Source organism: Gavia stellata, chromosome 3 (genome assembly GCF_030936135.1).
Source record: "Gavia stellata isolate bGavSte3 chromosome 3, bGavSte3.hap2, whole genome shotgun sequence".
In the NCBI taxonomy this organism is placed as follows: domain Eukaryota; kingdom Metazoa; phylum Chordata; class Aves; order Gaviiformes; family Gaviidae; genus Gavia; species Gavia stellata.
In genome coordinates, this window is record NC_082596.1 from 2,648,858 (window position 1) to 2,663,410 (window position 14,553).

At 45.0% G+C, this 14,553-nt stretch overlaps 1 protein-coding gene across 1 annotated transcript in view; it reads right to left on the reverse strand.

The window, feature by feature from the left end:
* Window positions 1-491: 491 nt before the first annotated feature.
* The window catches only part of ADGRB1 (adhesion G protein-coupled receptor B1), an 84,915-nt gene continuing 70,853 nt past the window's right edge, over window positions 492-14,553 (reverse strand). The window contains exons 12-14 of the mRNA XM_059836297.1: window positions 14,492-14,527; window positions 12,912-13,016; window positions 492-689 (exon numbers count right to left, since the gene is read on the reverse strand). Coding sequence (XP_059692280.1) covers window positions 492-689; window positions 12,912-13,016; window positions 14,492-14,527 — 339 coding nt within the window. The remainder of the gene's footprint in view (window positions 690-12,911; window positions 13,017-14,491; window positions 14,528-14,553) is intronic.

Below are 14,553 nucleotides of genomic sequence, written 5' to 3' on the forward strand. Positions count from 1 at the left end.
GGGTCTTCCCCAGGGATCTACGGCCAGACCGCATCCCAGCGAGGCTCCGGCAGGTGTCCCCACTTGTGATCCCCAAACAACCCCGATCTTCTTGGCCCTTCGCAGTGGCTGCTGGGCATCTGTGGCAGAGCAGGAAGGCTCCTGGCGTGCGGAAGCAGCTGGAAAGCATCTCGGCAGGGCTCGTCCCCTGCAGTCCCTCCCCACCCTCTGCCTCCTCCTCGCTCTCTTCCAGGTTCACTTCTTCTCCAGTCCTACCTGGGAAAGCTCATGTTGTCCTGAACCTACAGCTACTATACTCTATAAAGTAATATTCCCCCTCTTTGCTGAGAACAATACAAAAGTTACTCCGTCTTACCAAAGGTTTCAAAAGAAACCAAACACTTCTCTTGCTCGGTTCCGATTTAATTTAATCATTTCTTTAAAACGTGGTTTTGTTTTGTTTGTTTCGTTTGTTTTCCGGAAAAAAAAAAGTCCCTTTCTTCCCTTTCCGCTCAGACCTCTGTCTGAAGGTCAATAATGTCTTGTCCCACCAGTGGGATGGTGGCTCCTGTTTTCTCCCACTCTACAGTTTTTAGTTCTAGGGGAGACTGTGCCACAGGTTCGATGTCCTTTTTAACCCATGATGGTGGGGACTGGACTTTCCTGATTCCTTCCCAGGGTCTCTTGTTTGGTGTCTGCTGTTTTTCTTGCTGGAAAAGGAGGGAAGTGTAAGAAAGCAGAGAGAGAAAGAAAGAAAGAGAGGTTAGTACCTGTGCAACAAACACCATTTTTTCACCTCCTTCTCTTATATCAAAGGCAAATTTTTCTGTGAAACTCCTGATCCAAAATAAAGGGGGGCTTCAATGAAAATTGCACTTGGTGTGTAAACTGCCTATTTTCAGGAAGAAAATATAAACTTTTTTTTTCCACTGAAAATATAAACTTTTTTTTTTCCACTGCTATCTCTATCACCTAATGCCTAGATATTTCAGCTTTCAGCTGAGGTTTTTGCCTCTTGCATTTCCACTGAAAAACTGAACATGGTTTTGACAATTTAAGATCTTTTCCTGCTTCTACAGAAAATCCCCACATAGAAATTCAGATTACAATGAGGTCTTTTTGAACATACATCAACTACATTTTATATACATAAGAACATATTTGTTATGTAGCACAGCTATTTATAGGCTATTTAATTGCAGCCAAACATGCTAACTATTTTGCCAGTGAACCCATGCTGTTTGATGGGCTGGATCATCAGCTCTGAAACAGCTCCATCAGCTCCACACCAAGCCTTCGAGGCTTTATCGATTGCCGTTAGCCCAGTCACATGCCAGAATCCCACCAAGCATATCAATCCAGAGAATATCTTTCAATGTTTCTGCCAATATGCACCAAGACAAGGCTCCGTGGAGAGCTGAGGCTCTGTAAAACAGGTGTATTCTTCAGTGCGTATATGAAGGGGAGTCCATGCAAAGATTTTAAATGAGTTGTTCCACTAAGCTTCTCCCCCCTACCAAGAGTGATGCTTTTCACAGTTAATTATCCCCACAAAACACTCCAGCACTGGGCGAGAAAAGGCTTCCCTGCATGTGACAGGAGCACAGAGCCCTTTTGAGCCACCGGCCAAAGCGAAAGTGGCGGCTAGCAGAAAGGGTGGGAGGAAAGGCAGCTGCGTGGAGGATGACAAGGAGAGAAGAAGTCTGGGGAGAAGGTGAGGAGACAGACATGCAGCTGACATGCAGCTCAGGATGCGTCACAGCTCAATGTTATCACTGAAATGTATTGATTGAGGGGACACGAAGCCACACATAGACTGCGGTGTCAGGATTGCACTGAGGATGCTGCAGAGATTGCTGCAGCCCCATGGGAAACCTAAATACTCATCCGCTACATGGGTGGATCTGCTAATCCACCTGCCTTGGCTTCTGATTTTGTCCCTTCCCAAGAGACTTTTGTAAGTCTGTGATTTATCCCACCTCCACACCGCAACGTCGATAGGAAAGGCCCTGTAGCATTATCGCTACAGGGACAGCTTTCATCACATCACCCAAGCCACGAATTCTGCTTTTCCAAACTTTCAACCTTAATATAAAAATAAGATATGTTTGAAGTTGCTCCTGCATCCCTGCAGGGAGAAGGCGCTGGGTGAGGTCATTTGGGGGCTGGAGAGTGACAAATGTAGGAACCAGGTAAACCCAGTCTTCTCAATGGGAAGCGGAAACGTTCTGAAATTATCTTTATTTTAATCCGAAGGGAGAAAAATAACTTTTTAAAAGTCCTTTGAAAGAGAATTGCTTTTTTAAAAAATCAAGTTTTGGAAAAGTATGTTTGAGAATAATGTAAAACATGTTGGTTCTTGAAAACTGCAGCTGTGGTTTTCATTAAACTCCATGACACAGAGCTTTTCTTGTGCTGTTGGTGTTATTCTTACTTTATTCCATGATGTAACACAATGGTGATTAATACTGATATGACAGAAAAGGTGATAAAACTGTTGAGTTATTCCATTATCTATTTTGGAACTTATTTAAGAACCACTGCCACTAAAAACTGAAACCTTTTTATCTCTGTGTGTGTCTTAATGAGACAAGTTCAAGACTTCCTGAAGTGAAACTTCTACCTACGGTGTTTTTGCAGGCCATTAGTCTGCCATGAAAAGATGCAGCAAGAAAGTACACATAAAGACAAAAACACATATAAAGCAAAAAATGGAACGAAACTAAAATTTTTCCAAAAGGTGAAGAATAAAGAGCTCGGTCTGAACAGCACTTTTCAATGAACAACTTTTTGTTTTCTGCCACAATTGCTGCAATTCCACAAGTTTTCAAAGTTACCGCTGTCCACAGCTGTATTATTTAGCAGAAAGCAGCACAAATGATCGTATGCATGAAGTTCATAAATAATTCCATCTTTTCCCTCAAATGAAATCCCCTCTTTGATGGCATTATTTATAGCCACCTTCAGCATCAGGTTTTTCTATTCCCAACCAATCTCTGTTTTAACAGTCCCTCCGTCTGCCACACTCCTGACCTTCAGCCTCTCCTTCATGCTGTGAGGATGCACCCAGATCTGGTCATGTACAATGAACGTGATCAGCAAACCTCAGAGCCGTTCTTGTCACGGGCTGCTTTTCAGCTACTGAGCGAGAGCAGCTGCAAATCCATGCAGGGAACAGAAATTGGGAAAAAAAAACCAACCCCAAACAATTATGAGCTCACATCTACAGCAATGGTCTCTGATCAGACCTGTCACTGGGGAACAAGACCTAAGGGTTACAATAATTATTCAATGGCGATAAAAAACAGACACTAAATGTTGGGAATTATTAAGAATGGATAAATTAAGAAAGGAAGAGAGAAAGAAACAGAAAACATCACTGTGCCGGTGCATAATTCCACTCGGCACCTGCCTCTTGAATATTATGTGCACTCCATGGGCTTCCTGATAGAAGGATATAGAGGAAGTGATAAGGGTGGCCAGTTTACAGCTGTGAACAAAGTTAGGTAGCATATTCTGTAGGAGGAAAGATTACACAGACTATGACCTTTCTGCCTTGAAAAGAGATTATGGATGGATGTGAAAGAGGTCTATGAAACTCTTAGTGGCTTGCTGACGGTAGGAATGGACTACTGATGGTAGGGATCATCTCTTGCAACACAAGAACTACAGAGCATGACAAGGCACCAAGCAATGCCTGGCCCAGAGTCAACCCCAGGAGCTGGTTCTGCACACAGTGCCCAGCTGAACTGCAGGCCACCTTTCCACAGCTCTCTGTTGATGATGAAAACTTCCGAAGTTATAAAAAAGTATGTGAAAACATTCACAAAAGCAACAACGATTCAGTACTATAGAAGTAAAGTGACACCATTCTGCATCAGGGGGTCTCTGAGCACAAATTAATGAAGTCTTCAGGATCTTTTTGATCTACCACATGCTTTTGCACTACCACATGCTTGCCCTGCTCTCTTATTTTTCCCAGCTGCTTTTTACTTTGCCAGGAGGCAGGGCCAGAGTGGCCTTGGGTCTGACCCCATACGGTTGTTTCCATCTAGCTTATCAGTGCGATGTGTTATCTAGCTATGACTGTGGCAGGCATAGTGACTCCAAAGATGTGTACTTATGGTTAGAAAATGAAAAGGAGCCTTGGGAGATCAGCAAATGGAGAGGGGAGGCTTGCTTTCAGTTTCCCACTTCTCAGAAAAGAATTAGACTTCTCTAGTGATGCTGTGAGTGGAGGTGCTGTCTCAGGCGTGGGATGCACCGGCTGTCCACCACGGTGCACCAGCAGCTCACAGAGCTGCGTGCACAGCCGTGATCTGAGCATGGGTGGAGAAGGACTTGGTGCCTGGTTGGATCTCTAAGCATGTTAAATGCAATCAGCCAGGCTGAGCTCTGGCAAGGATGTTGGGAGACAAAAGAAATTCTTTTCCTCTTGGCAAGAGGCACCCTGGGAATTGGTAGCAGGCTCCTGGGAACAGCACCCTTTTTCTTTCCCTCCATATGGAAAAGGGTTTTATTGGGTCTGGACCACTTGAACAGCACATAGAAACAGCCATGGGGCTCATGCTTCAACTCTGGCATTTTACTCCAGCCCCACTGTGGGGTCTTAGCAATCCTTGCAGACAGGAGGGAAAATCTAGCTATGCACAGAAAAGAAGAAAAAACCTGGAGAGAGGCTTGTGTAGTCCGGCTGCAAAAGGCACTGGTGCTGGCCCAGGGCCTGGCACCTTGGAGACAGCCAGGAATGGCCCGAGACAGGAGCTGAAAGCAGTGGAGGCTGCTCTGCCAGTAACTCACAGAGACAGAGCCATTACTCTGGCCTGACACAGCCCATGAGCTTCTGGCCATCGGCGAGGGGGGAATGTTTATCGGTTCCTGCCTGGTGCCAGGACGGCGGAGCAGACTGCTGTCGGAGCGGTGGGAAGGGAGGGAGCACCCAGACCCAAGGCTGGGGTAAAACCTGCTGCGCAGGGCAAACTGGAGGTCTTCATCACCCCAGTGGCATTCGGAGTCTCCTTCATTGAGCCGTGGCTTTCATTTTGGCTGCACATCTTTAAGGCAGAGGGAGAGGATTTGGGACAAAAGGCATTTAAGATGCAGTGCCAACAAAACCCCCCAAATCTCTAACAAAGACAGAGGCAAAGCCCATTGAGATAATCCACACAGCCCTCTCCTCCTAAAGCCAGTCCTGGCAGACTGCAACAAGTCACCTGTGCTGGACTCACGGTGGCTATGGAAAGGTGACGGTCATGGAGCGAGGCACCTCCCTACCACAGGCTCTTCTGCACATTGGCTCTGGGCTGTCTTCAAGGGTCCAGGCTGGCTTCATCCAGAGTACCTGGATCCTAGTGCAAATCTTTTGCTTAGGAGCGGTGTCAGTGCATTGCATAAATACGGCATGGGAGACTGACTGGCTGCTCTAAGACAGCTTTCATTTCACACTTCAGTCAAAAACAATGAAATGCGCAAGCTGCTAAGCTGCATCTCCTTGTGTTTGGTTTTGTTGTTGTTGTTGTTTTCTTTTTTGTTTGATTGATTGTTTGTTTTTTTTGATACCCAATTTTTATAGTTACCATGAATAACCTGAAGAGGAATTCAGTGCTTTCTACAGGGCACTCTGGGATAACTCCCCTACAACCAGCTACTCCCATGCTGTTTTCATTGCCTCTAGTGTCAACTTGAAGGATATTTCATGACCCAAATGGTCTCTCCCCATGACATTGATGACTCTAGGACCAGAATGAAGTTATTCAGAGCGTATAGCAGGGAATCTGAAAGATAAATGTGGCTCAAGCTGTCTAATCCATCTTTAGATCAATGTCGATGAAAAGTGATTAGAAAATGCAAAAGCTGTCTTGTTTTTTTACAGAATGATGAATTTTCCTTTCTTTGTTTGAAAAAAGTAGCTGCAGTTCCTTCATTTTAGGCTACTGAACCACAAAGATGACACTTTTTTCATTTAGGAGAAAACCAAAATAAAAGGAAGTGGCTGACTTTGTTCAGGATTTCATTTTGTAAAAAAAGAAGAAATAATTTGTGCATTTAACTTGCATTGATGGAAATCAGTTAGGAAACTTGAAATACCCAGCATTTGCTGGGTTATAAAAATGTCTCCTGCTTCTGTATTCTCTTAAGTTCAGATGGTCTAATCTGTAGAAGTTGCCGTGAGCCGAAGTCTAGTGAGGCCGTGCACGGCTGAAGGTGAACAGGCACTGAATCAAGGAGCTCTTTCATAGACACTCAGGGGCTTTTTCCATAGACTCATAAACTGTCCCTTGCCTGAAGGTTGCAGAGAAAGCTCGTGGTCCTACCAGTGCGAGGAACAGGCGATTCTCCAGGCTATTCTTGCCGTTAAGCCAGCTGGTTAACATACCATCCTTTTTTGGACAATGCCTACGGTCTACTGAGGAGCCCACTCCCCTTGGTGGACATGGAGGACTGGGTGTTCCCCAAAGTGCTGAAATCATTCAAGGCTCCCCCATGCCTCACAGGGGCAACTAGAGACTCTGGGAGGGGACCAAGAGCACCCAAAGCACAATTCTTTATAGAGTCCTTTGGGTAACCAGTCCAAACAATTAGGAGCTGCAATCTGCTGATGGCAACTGCAGGGTTTTGGAGCAACTGATGGCTGCTTAGCATCAAAGGGCACAGCAGGAACTGACTATCAACACAGAGGATACAGGGAATAAGAAGTCTCTCTGAGAAATACAGAGTAACTGATGCCTGATACTTGGGACATGAGATATCAGATGATTTACAGGAGGAGGTGAACTGCTGATTGATGGTATGTTTGGACACCCGGTAGCTGACAGATGGTTTATGGCTGAATGAATTAAGGCTTGACGTCATTTTCATAACAGAATTTATTGCAGTAATTATTATACTTTATGTAGTGTTCCTCCCTATAAAAGTTAACCTAAGCGGTCTTTTAAAATTTGCTGGTTACCAAAACCTTTAAGAAGTGCAGAGAGGATTAAACACGTGGCACAGAGGAGACACCCTACCTGTGAATGGAGCTTCCCTTGTCAGCAACAGGAGGAGCACAGCCTCCCAATTTTCTAATTCCTCAGTGAGGAATGAGCCTGAGTTTGATACAACTACCATCATCTGAGGTCCTCCACCCCCAGCCTCAGCCTGTGCAAAGAGGTTCCCATGGACTGGAGCCAAATTTTCCCACCTGGGAGCAGGGCTACCGGCTCCCCAGCCAGCTAGCAAAAGGCCAGGTAGCCAGCAAGCAAGGGAATTAATTCTGTCCTGCAGCAGGGCGTGCCAGGGAGACACACAGCCCTGACTAGGAATGACCTGCAATATTGATCAATATTCCTTTTTTTTCACTACACTGTTAGGTGCCAAAGCAAGTGCTGGTGGCACAGGTATACCCTCCAGGTGTCTGAAGAGGAAAGCTAAGAAAAATCTTGACCTGAGAAGAGAAAGTAAGGAAATAGGAAAAAGTCATAGAATGGCAGAAAAAACTTTGTATCTTTTTCCACTGGATTTTGGAGCAAGTCCTTATCCAGGACTGACAGAAAGATGGGCCTGGATTTGAGAGCTGAGTTACAGACCAAGTCCAGATCCTGTATGTGAACTCCAGAAGAGTGCTCCAGCCAAAGCAAAAGCCATTTGAGCTGCAGAGAGCTAAACGTAGCAAGTAGCTAATAAGCAAGAATGAGCAAATCAGAGAAATTTGCAGAGCTCTGTTCAGCACAGCTTTCGCTGACCTCCACACAAGGAAAGAGCTGCTGTTTAAAATGACTGCAAAGCCAGATGCTGGCAAAGAGTGAGGAATATGTATGTGATTAAAATTTCTCTAATGGAGCTGGATCAAAGGACTCCTGCCGAGGGGGAAGGCAGGAGTGTCACTTCCATTGCTTTCAAAGCTGGTGCTAAGTGTAGGAGAAACAAAGCCCTTGCTTCCTTTAAAGGCTGCAAAGCCTCCACTTTCCTACCATGCTGTTGCAGACCATGTGAACTCCTCCTGATGTCCAGCCCAAGCACTGGAATGTCTTGAGCAATTAACTCGCAGGGAGGAGCAGTGTTGGAGATGCTTTACCCTGACAACAGAGATCTGCACAGGGAAATTTTTCCCATGTGGTACAAAGTAGCTTGAAAATAGCCACTGCCCTTCTTTAATGCAGATAGCTCTCAGCTGCAGGAATTTAGACCTTGGGAAGTGTGTGTATTCAGGGGGGAAGCAGGGAAAAAAATTGCCTGTTGGAGCCTACAGTCTGCCAGACTTTTAAATGGAGAAACAAACTTATAGCAAGGTTTCCAACAATGGGATCTTTTTTTGTAGCAATCGGGTAGCCAAAGAACAACTCAAAGTGATGGGAGTGATTAGGAAGGAAGAACTTTGCTCTCTGAGTCAGGACCAATCTAACGTTTCAATATGCATCTGTTTGGGCAGCAAAACGTGCCTTAAAGCTGCCATGAAGAGATATCTATGAACCCAGTGGAAGCCACTCACTACTTAGTGTAACCTTAAAAATGAAGGCTTGGTGGATCCCAGACACTGAGAGAGTTTTTAATTTTAATCACTTGCAATGCAGTGGTGTGGATGGCTGGGTTTTTTGATGCAAATCCTGCTGTGGTTGTCTCCAAGCCTTTGGTTCCTTTCATGCTTCCTGGCTGCAAATAAGCTGTCTAGGGGATAAATATTCAGACCTCTCTGATGCTTCAACAAACACAGCTCATTTCACTTTTCTGCTCAGGGTCTACACCAATTTCCAGTTTGGTCTGGGATAAAATGGAAGGGCAACAGTGTGCAACCTCCACACGTAGGCTGGCTGCAAGTCATTTTGGAGGAGGATGAGCAAAGCAAACCCAGCTATTCCTGAGAGACTCTTTTTAGATTCAAAGTCCCTTCAGGTGGACAGAGATAATCTGTCAAATTCCAGCATAACAAGAGCAAAGGAGTCTTGTCTATAACCCTGTAACTTCCTTTTGAGTAAGGGCTGATTTTTCAAAAATCATCTCCATCTTCCTTGCCTTATCTGAACTTGAAGACTGCAAGAGAGAGAAAATTTACCATATCCCATGGTAAGGTCATACAGAGATCTATTAGTGCATTAAAAAATTGACTTTTCAACTTGCAGTCATCAGATCTTGCTGTATGTCAGTCTGCTAATATCTTAATTCCCTAGCAGTGAAAAGTTAGCTTTGGGTAATAGTGTCTACATCCCTGATTAGTTCATAAAGCCACAAATGAGTGAGACCCCTTTACTCTGCTGCAGCAGTGAGGTGGCCTGGGCTTGAATGCAGGTGGGTGTATGGTCCTATATGCTTTGAACATGAGTCCTGCTGGACAATGTGATTTTAATCAGAAATATCTGAGCCTGCTTCCAATGGGAGAATTTTTTATTTGAGGTACATATATAAGAATGTACATGTTATGTGGAATAGAATTCATGTAATAAACCAAAAAAAAAAAAAACCATGGAAAAATCCAAATTTGTTGCCCAAGGAAGGAAAATTCTGTATTATTTTACTCTGAGGCTCAAGTTACTTTAGCATTAGCAGTGTGCTTTGGTTTGTAGCAAAATAACTGCAGCAAACACTGGTTCCGCAGTGGTTCCTGGCAATGCATTAAATATGGTCAAGATTCAGACGTGGTCAGCGTTTCAGGCAGTATTCTGGTTCTACTAATTGCCTACCTCTGACATACCATCCTGGCAACATTGCTCATCACTAAGTTGATGACAGGTCAGCTGATGATGGCAGTGGGGACACCCTAATCTCAGCGGGATTTGGATTAGTCTCCAGACCTTTGCTGTAGCAGTTTGTGGCTTGAACGGTGACATGCGATGGCTAGCAGCAGTGTTGCACAGTGCTTTGCATCATGTGTGTGCTTTCACCCTGTGCCATCTGGTGCAAGGGAGAAGAGAGGTCCCACAGAAGGACTCCTTGGCTGCTGGGTGAGGGGAAAGCAGAATTCATCCCCAAACCTGTCCCAACGTCTGCAGGATGAGAGACAAGCCCAGAGGCATTTGTCAGGGCTGACTTTGATAGGGAATGGGTCATCCTCACATCAGTAATGCCCTTCAGAATTGGACCTTGTAAAGGAGGAAAGCTGAACAGCTCAAACATGCAGGAGTCCCTGATTACGTTTCCAGCTCTGCTAGTAACTCTGGGACAGTGGGCAAAGGGCAGTCTTCTTTATCTTTCAAGTGTACACTGCGGTAATACTTATCCAAAGTTTAAATGTGTCAGGATTCTTAGAGAGCAGCAATATATGTGCTGGTATAAACCTTCAGGTCTTTGCTGAAGAGCCCTTAAAAATCATGTTTTACCGCTGAAGTTGGAGAAATTCTGAAAAGCGAACACATCTGATGGTTGAATTTTCAACCCCTCTTCCTAAAGAGACAGAAGATCTGTTTCTTCCTCCCATTCTTCTGTTGATATTTCCTTCAAATCCGACAATGTAATAGCTCATCTGAGAGGAACTATGTACTCAGTGCGATGAAGTCATCAGTTTTAGCCAGTGCACTGAAGTACAGTGAGGACTAGCATTTACACCAAAACCAAAACCCAAACCAATCCCTAAAAAGGGCCAGCACCATTCCTAGGAATTCCCAAAGGAGGTCTGTCCTATGCAGACATTTAGTTCAAGTCTCAGCAGCACCTTTTTGACCTCAGATTTGAAGGAGGAGAGAGGAAGTGCAAGAAGATCAGGAAAAGCATCATATCTTGGAAAGGACTAAGGACAATGGGACATGCTGCCAGGAGAAGTTGGGAAACTGCCAGGGCTGGAGAAAGACTTGGTAGCTTGACTTTGTGGTTGCTTATTTAAAAGGGAAATCAAAGATACAGCAACACAGGCAGATGGACTAGACCCAGTAAACATCCCTTCTGCTCTATGATGCTAGGTGTGAAAGGGTTCAAGGGTATTCCAGGATCCTTATGACCTTGTTCATGCCCACAAGGCAAGGAGTTTCCTACTGGTGAAGGAATGTGTTTGGATTCATGCGTCATGAAAGGGTTTTCGACAGGTCTACAATGCTCTTCAATGCAAAACGAAAGCCAGACTTACGCTAATGTTAGTTTTATCACTTCCACCAGAAGAAACACTCCATCGTTTTATAACCTAAACATACATAAAAGAGAAAAATTTCTTTTGTTGTTACTTTAATCGCTGGTATCCGCAGTTTGCCTTCTCAGGGCAAACTGAAGATGGGGCATGATTTCCAGTGGGGTCCCCAGCAGCAAATGGCAGAAAAAGGGGTGAAAAAAGCTATTTATTTTCCTTTGTACGGCTCTGGATGTTTTTAAACCAATACCCACTACTGATTTGCCAATAATGATCTTTGCAAGCTCACCCTGTTGGGTTACATCCAAGGAAAAAATCACAACTTGAAAAAGATTCAGTCAATATGCAAAGGCCACCTTCACAGCTTCTTTCCAGCAGTTCAAAGCTCTTTGATGCTGACACTGGCAACTCATTCTAAATAGATGCATCTCTGAAATGCTCAAAACATCTCAATCTATAAAACCCTCCTGCAAACGTATCACAGATAAACTTTTACATGGTATTTAAGTATTTCTGATTTTACAGCTGTGTCATTCCTAAATAATAGAAAAAAAAAAGCAGAGAGATGAAATTCAGTGAAATGCATTGGGATTCTGGGCCAACACAGGTTTCTTTGATCTGAACCTGCCTGCTAGACTCACTATCCCTCTCATTCTGTAACACTGGACAGTCCATAACGACACCTTGCCACACACAATAAAAGTAGGATTTGCCAGGACCACATCTCTGGAGCTCAGCACAGCAATGCTGTGAGATCTGGAAGTAGACCAAAGGCTCGACAGTGCTCTGCTTCCACAAAGAACCAAACTAAACTTCTTGTTCAATCGCCCTCTGAGCTCTGAACCTGCCTTTAAGAGAGTCCCACCAAAATAAGCCCCGCTAGTGCCTCCTTGGCCATGCTGCAGGTGACCGTGCACCCTGGATCTGACTTGGCTTGCAAATGACCGAGGATGTTATAAATAGCTCACCTTGCCCCTCTCCTGAGTGCAAGCACAACCCAAATTTCATTTCTTTCTGCCAACCTGACCTTGCTGCTTGTTTTTCCCTTCTGCTGGAGTAGATACACTTCCTTGCAACCTTTTGGCTCTTGCGCAGCTGGCCTAATGGGCTGAGACACAGGGGAGGTGCCATCAGCCTGCCCTCCCTTATTTGCGTTACCCACATCACTCACTACACAGGCTCCTGATTCCTGTTTCTAGCACCAAATCTCTGCCCCACTGAAAGGCTGCAAGGTCTTTCCCTCAGCCTGCTTCCCTCAAAGTCTGTTCTTGCCCTGGAAGTTTGCTCCTGTCGAGGAAAGCCATGTATACGGTGATCAGCTGCACAAATCCCCTCATGCTACATTTAATTAGCGCGCAGTCCCCAAGAAGTGCTGCCACCACCACAGCTTAAATCCCATTGCTGTGGCTTTCCAAAATAACTATGCACAACACTGCTGCCTTGGCTTCCAACTCAGCCCCTGCAAGTGGGATAGAAGATTCCTGCTGTCCCCACCTTCTGCCCTCTCCCCTTTCCACCTAGATTTCCTCAAGGCTGGTCTGGTTTCCAGTTCCTAGCTATGAATGGATGGATGGGGCACTTGGAGATGACCTGAACGGGGATGCAAAGAACAGACAGGGACACAGGGAACAGAGACAAACAAGACAACACAGACTCCATTCACCACGAACAGACGTGAGGACAGACATTCTCCTTCTGGGCTGCTGACCACTCTGTAGATAAGCTAGTGGTACCTCTGTGACTCTCCTTGTCCTGTGTTGTGCACATGTGCTTGTTGCAACATGCATGGACAGAAAATCGAGGTAAGGCATTCAGTGAGGGCTCCTAAATGTTCCTGCTTCTTCTCGTGCTCCTGCTGGCACCAGAGAGCTCTAGGAGATGATGGTTCTGCAAGTGTCTGACTAACCTTGCTGTCCATTGTTGGAGACTCCTTCTCCTTCTCTGCATGCTGGAGTTTTCTGTTCAGGTCTTGGAACATGTCTTGGTGACGTTTTCTTGTGTGCATGATTTTCTGAAGCAAACACAAGGGCCACAGGTCAGCAAACTCTGTTCAGCTGTACAGAAACAACATGTCTTCCCCGCAAAGTTACACACATTATTAAAACCTGCCTCTGTCTTCCTGCAGGTGCAATCTGGTGTGCCTAAACCACCTTCAAAGTTCACTGAGGACCCAATATAGCACTGCCTTTATTTTCAAGATGAGATGGTGGCAGAAAGGGGAAAAGACTGATTTTTGACCTTATGGTTACCCTAAACCTGCAACTGCCAACTGTTTATGCTGCAGAATTTGTGCTTGACTGGCAATGCTCTACCAGCTTGACCTAGGAAGCTTTGCTGACCTTCTTTAACTGCTATCTGACCCCATGCCCACTCTGTTCTCAGCACACCTCCTTTGTAAATGTATTCAGAGCTTACCCCAACATGTAGGATTTGGGTACAAGAAGTTCCATCAGAGACTATTCCACAATTTCCTTTTCTTTGTATTTTGGCCCTTCTGCATTTCACTTCTACTGCTCGGAAGGAGAGGCAGGACCAATTTCTACAAAGACTTCCCTTTGCATGTAAAAGCATCTTGAATATGGCTTTCTTGCGCTCCGCCAAGTGCTATATAATCGGAGAAGGTGGCTCAAATAGTTTAGGACCAACTTAAAGTATCAGCTTAGATGTACCCACCATGCTTCAATTTCAGACCATGCTCACAACCTGGAGCTCTGAAGTGATTCTGGCATTAAGGTAACTCCTCACAGGCCCTTAATGTGACTCTGTTTTGGAATAAGCCAGCAGCTTTGAAGGGAAAGAATAGATCTGACGGGAAGGCTGCCATGACTGGACTCAGGATAGCTGCACTACCTCTCAGTAGCCCCACGGACCCTCTGTGGAGGATTGGCTCTTTCAAAGCTTTCCTCTCTGTGCCTCAAGTGTGAGGACAGACATTTCCCTACGTACAGTATAGACTTTTTCCACCCAGGCTGATTCTATGAGGATCATTAACAGGTGTGAAAGACCAGGGTTGACAATGGCTTGTGACAGTGGGGACATATTAGCTTCCTTTCTGTTAAGCAACAGATCTTGCGCACAAAACACAAGGCATTTGAGGCCACCAACCAAATGTACGTGTGCTTCCCAAACAGGAACGTGGTACAGTCACCTGTACTGCTCCATCAGCCCTCTGTAAGAATTTTGCTCACAGAGGATAAGTTACAGGCCTTGGGCAAGCCGATGTAGGATCTCGATTTACAAATGTTTACACAGAACACGCTCCATAAATTAAGCATGAACCTATAACAATCACCCATTTGTTTACTGGCACAGGGTAAGCCTTACTAGACAGCCACCACAACTCTTTCAACCCACCATTTTTAGACCCTTGAAGAAGCTCTTTGGCAAAGGCAGCACTCCTCCAAAGGTGCCAGAAAGAAAAGAAAGCAGCATTTCTCTTTTTTATCCTACCCGTTAAAAAACACATTCAGAGGGGGATGTACTCACCTCAAAATCTAGCTCTGCGTACCGTGATTTCCGCCTCTAGGTATTCAAAAGAAAAAGAGATG